The sequence below is a fragment of the Propithecus coquereli genome, unplaced genomic scaffold (genome assembly GCF_000956105.1).
Source record: "Propithecus coquereli isolate 6110/MARCELLA unplaced genomic scaffold, Pcoq_1.0 Scaffold117, whole genome shotgun sequence".
NCBI classification, from domain to species: Eukaryota; Metazoa; Chordata; class Mammalia; order Primates; family Indriidae; genus Propithecus; species Propithecus coquereli.
The window spans coordinates 1,670,543-1,676,158 of record NW_012135747.1 but is presented as its reverse complement, the minus strand read 5'-3'; the positions used below and the strand labels follow the sequence as shown (position 1 = coordinate 1,676,158).

Here is a 5,616-nt window from a genome sequence, read left to right as displayed (position 1 = left end):
TGTTGGCTTTCAGGATAAATGTTTTTTGGAGAGTTGTATTTCTTGGGTAAAATTAGGAAAGACTGCAAGTAATAGAGATAGGACATAGTCTCAACAGTGCCTTCAAAAGCTGTTGTGCTAGAAAGATGTTACTGGAGAGTCCAGCTCCAACACTTCTAGCTGTTTGATCTTGGGTAAGACTTTTAACTTCTCTAAGACATAGGTTCCTCATCTATAAAATTGGGATAATAATGCTGCCCCATAGGGTTTTTGCAAGAATAAAATTAAATAATTCCTGTAAAGCATTAGTGCCTGGCACATGGTGAACATTCATTCATTCGTTTAGCCAGTATTTTTGAGTTTCTATTCTGTACCAGGAACTGTTTGAAGTGTAAGGAATACAGTAACCCAACCTCACATAAGTCCTTGCCTAGGTGTAGCTTACATTATAGGGGGTGAGATAGATAATCAGTGAATAAGTAAAATATAAATATCTTAGGTGGAATAAGTGCTGAGTAGAAATAATAATGAGAGGTAGGGGATATGAATAGAGGCTTGGGAACCTTACTGAGAAAGTGACTTTTGAAGAGAACTGAAGGAAGTAAGGGAGAATATAATAAATATAAACTATTGTTCTTTTTGTTATTTGTACTGTCTTTAAATACTTAAGACATTAATATTGAGATTCCTAGTTTAAAGCACCTTGAAAAAGTCTTCTCAGTTTGGATTTACGTAAGTCTTCAAAAAAGTATCTTTTTTGTTTTTTAAACCTCTTGCTTAGGTACTTGTTTTGGCTCCAACAAGGGAATTGGCAAACCAAGTAGCCAAAGACTTCAAAGATATAACTAGGAAACTCAGCGTGGCGTGTTTTTATGGTGGAACATCATATCAAAGCCAAAGTGAGTAAATATGTATGACAGTAATGCAAAGATGTATTTGCTACTTAAGTCTAAAGAAATAATGTGAAAGTATCTATTTGATTTTTACATTTTATTGGCATTTCTCTCCTCTCCAGTTAATCATATTCGAAATGGTATTGACATCTTGGTTGGGACCCCTGGTCGTATCAAAGACCATCTGCAGAGTGGCCGATTGGATCTTTCTAAACTGCGCCATGTTGTGCTTGATGAAGTGGATCAGATGTTAGATTTAGGTTTTGCTGAACAAGTTGAAGATATTATTCACGAATCCTACAAAACTGGTATATCCTAATTCAAAATAAGCACATTACCAATTATTCTTTGATCTTAAAAACTTGTGAGTTTTTTATTTCATAATTTATATTGCATTGTCCCCTGGTATTCTAACAAAACTAAAGTTATTTGTATCTGTTCTCTCACTGAAAAAGAAAGTACTATAGCATACTTTTAAGTATTTTCTTAGCTTTCTATGCTTCTGTATATGATTTTTTATAGTCAGTAGTTAGATTTACTAACTCATTTTATTGATTTCTTTGTTCATTGTTCCTCCTTAAATTCTCACCTTCCTTCCGGATTCAGTTCTCTTCATATTGTCCCCCAGTTTTGAAAATTTAAAGTTTCAATAATTGCAATGAAGTCTGTATGTTAAAAATTCACCCCAAGTTTTGGATTTTTCATTATTTCTTTGAAGCTTGGGGGGATTTTTAAGAGCTGGCTACATCATGGGATATTAAGAAAACATTTGAATTCTTTTTGTTTATTTAAGATTCTGAAGACAATCCTCAGACTTTACTTTTTTCTGCAACTTGCCCACAGTGGGTATACAAAGTTGCAAAAAAATACATGAAATCCAGATATGAACAGGTTGACCTTGTTGGAAAAATGACTCAAAAGGCTGCAACTACTGTGGAAGTAAGTAGCTTTCCAGCATGATAGATTTTAGCTTTTAGTTGGTATTTACTTTTGAAATTTGTTGAAGCTAAACTTAAGCTTTGGGTACCTATTCAGTCCTAATCTCTCTTTTCTGCTCTTAGTCGATAAGATAACTACATGTATTTCTATAGACTGAGACTGAGGAGCAGAATAGAATAAATAGGGAAAAAAAGGTATGTGAACAGGCACATCCTAATAGTAGACCTACAAGCAGCCGTAGAGATAGACTTAAAATATTTATTTATTAAAGCAGCTCAAAGAAAGACTTGTATTTAGAATGCAATAAAGAAGGTGATTCATATTGACTAGAAAAGAATAATGCTGGGATAATTTGTTAAAGCTTAGGTGAAAGAAGATACCCATCCCATATCCTATACCAAAAAAAATTTGTGAAAGATTCAAAAATTAAGCCATAAAATAAGTTAAAGCCAACGTAGGTGAATAGTTATTTGATCTCAGGAAAGGGAACACTTTTCTAAACATAGAAGTCAGAAGAAGAATCCATAAGGGAAAAGGCTGATAATTTTGACTTCATGAAAATTAAACTAATAGTATGTTCAAAAAAAATTAAAGGTAATATTTATAGTATTTATGACAGATATGTACCATATATGTCACTTTTCCATTTAATAGATATGTATATGTAGGAAAAAATAGGGTAAGTGAACAATAGTATTATCTATAGAATACAATGTAGTGGTGAAAAAGAATGAATTAAGATTGAGTGATAAAACCAAATTGCAGAATGATATGTACAAAATCACACTATTTAAAAAATTATACAAATAACACTAATTGGATTCTTTATTTATGTAAATGTGCAAAAATAGGTTGGAAGAATAAACATCAAATAATGATTACTTCTGGAAAAGGGGACTGTTGCAGTGCAGAATGGTCAAAGGAAGCTTTGTATATTTTGTAATGGTTGAAAGTTTTACACTAAGGATGTAAAATATATCAGTGGAACAAAAAGTTGTTGAGGACATTTTCAAATCTATACAAAAATTGAGTAGCATAAGGAACATGATGTACCCATCACCAGGCTTTAATAGTGATCTTTTCTGTACCCTAATACATTCTTCACCGCTGCATTTGAAGCAATCCCAGTCATCATTTCATCTTCATTTAATTGTATATATTTTTTAAATGATAAGTAAGACTCGTTTAAAAAAACAACCACAGTCATTATCACAGTAGAAGAAAAACAATAATTCTTTAATATCCTTAAATATCTAGTGTGCACATTACCCTAGCTGCCTTTTTGTTTTTTAAAAAAAAAAAGTTTGTTTAACTCTGGATCCAAATAAGATCTTTATGTTTCAACTGGTTGATATGTGTCTTACATATTTTTTAATCTACAAGTTCTTTTTCTTTACAATTTTTTGTTGAAAAAAACTCATTATTTGTCTTACAAGTTTTCCATAGTCTCAATTTTGCTTATTTGCATCCCTGTGGTATTATTTAACATTTTGCTCTGCCTTCATTTTCCTTTGAGTTGATGGTTAGATTGTGGGCTGATCACTTGCAGGTTTTTTTTTTTTTTTCCGAGTTGTGGAAGAAGCAAGACTTCGTTGTAGGTGGTATAAGTGATTCTTAGTTTTCATTGTGCTTTTCTCTGCTTTTCAGGTATTCTGTAATTAATACATGTTACAGTTATTTTAAAAACAGTTTTGTTGAGGTGTATGTTAAAATGCACAGATTTAAAATATACAATATAAGTTTTTCCCAACATTTTATAGTAAAACTTTTCAGACACACAGATTGGAAGAATTTTACGGTGTTCACTGCCATTTACATTCTACATTATGTTTTACTGTATTTCCTTTATTACATGTCTATCCATCCCTATATCCATCTTATTTTTTGACTCATTTCAAATTGCAGAAATGAGTATACTTCCCCATATGTATTTTAGCATGCGTATCTTTAACTAGAGCGCAATATTTACAATTTTTTTATTGAGGTAAAATTCATATAACCAACCATTTTAAAGTATACAATTCAGTGTCATCTGGTACATTTACAGTGCAACCATCACTTCTATCTAGTTTCAAAACATTTTCTTCACCCCAAAAGGAAACCCCATAACCATTAAGCAGTTACTCCCCATTCCCTCCTTTCTTTAGCCCCTGTCAACCACCAATCTGCTTTCAGTCTCTATGGATATGCCTGTCTGGATATTTCATATACAGTCATGCGCCGCATAACGATGTTTTGGTCAACGATGGACCGCATATACGACGGTGGTCCCATAAGATTATAATGGAGCTGTCCTATACAGGTGTACTATTTTTTTATATTTTATACCATATTTTTACTGTATCTTTTCTATGTTTAGATACCAAATACTTACCATTGTGTTATAGTTGCCTACAGTATTCAATACAGTAACATGCTGTACACATTTGTAGCCTAGGAGCAATAGGCCATACCATATAGCCTAGGTGTGTAGTAGGCTATACCATCTAGGTGGTTTGTGTAAGTACACTCTGATCACACAATGACAAAACCACCTGACCATGCGTTTGTCAGAACATACTGCTGTCGTTAAGCAACGCATGACTGTAAATGTAATCATATAATATGTGACTTTGTTTCTGGCTTCTTTCACTTAGCTTGTTTTTGAGGTTCATCCATATAATAGTTACGGTTTTTTAAGATAAGATTTATGTATAGTGAGGCCAGGTGTGGTGGCTCACACCTGTAAATTCCAGCACTTTGGGTGGCCTAGGCAGTAGGATTGCTTGAGCCCAGGAGTTCAAGACCTGCCTGAGCAACATAGTGAGACCCTGTCTCTACAAAAAATTTTAAAAAGTCAGTCTGATGTGGTGGTGTGTGCCTATAGTCCCAGCTATTCAGGAGGCTGAGGCAGGAGGATTGCTTGAGCCCAGGGGTCCCAGGCTTCAGTGAGCTATGATGGTACCACTGCACTCCAACCTGGGTGACTTTGTCTAAAAAAAAACAATTTATATACAATGAAATGCAAAATTTTAAGTGTACATTTGCCTAGTTTTGAAAATTCATACATGTGTTTTTAACCCAAACCCTTATCAAGACAGTGAATATTACCATCAACCCATGTTCCTCACCAGTCATTTCCCCCCATCCAGAGACAATCGTTCTGATTTTTCTCTCACTATACATTAGTTTTCCCTATTCTAGAACTTCATATAAATGGAATCATACTACATGTACTCTTTTTCTCTAAGACTTTATTCGCTGGGCGTATATTTTGAGATTCATCCATGTTTTTTTGTGTATCGGTAATTGGTTTCTTTATTGCTAGATAGCATTCTGTTATTTGAATATACTATGATTTGTTTATCTTTTCACCTATTAATGGTCATTTGTATATTGTTTTTAAATGGAGTTGAGGAGAGTCTTTGTAGAAGTCTCCCAGGAAGGCTAATTTTTGATCTGATAGAAAAAGTGTACAAGAGAAATCTTCTTAAATAATTTTAATGAAGCAGATATTTGACATTTTCTTTCCTCAAAGCATTTGGCAATCCAGTGTCATTGGTCTCAGAGGCCAGCAGTCATTGGAGATGTCCTTCAAGTCTACAGTGGGTCTGAAGGGAGGGCTATTATTTTCTGCGAGACCAAGAAGAATGTAACTGAAATGGCCATGAATCCACACATAAAACAGGTAAGTCTTTTCTTATGCTTTGTCTAATTGAAATTATGGGGATGAATCACTGAACAAAAATCATACTGTCCTTTGTAGACCCAATTTTGAGTATGGTAAATATATTATTTCCCTGTTTTTGGAATAAAGCATTGCTAC

At 33.6% G+C, this 5,616-nt stretch overlaps 1 protein-coding gene across 1 annotated transcript in view; it reads left to right on the top strand.

Moving 5' to 3' along the window:
* LOC105821727 (ATP-dependent RNA helicase DDX50-like) overlaps positions 1-5,616 on the top strand; it is a 32,304-nt gene that overhangs the window by 8,868 nt on the left and 17,820 nt on the right. The window contains exons 3-6 of the mRNA XM_012658494.1: positions 761-878; positions 995-1,180; positions 1,666-1,811; positions 5,329-5,478. Of these exons, the coding sequence (XP_012513948.1) occupies positions 761-878; positions 995-1,180; positions 1,666-1,811; positions 5,329-5,478 (600 nt within the window). The remainder of the gene's footprint in view (positions 1-760; positions 879-994; positions 1,181-1,665; positions 1,812-5,328; positions 5,479-5,616) is intronic.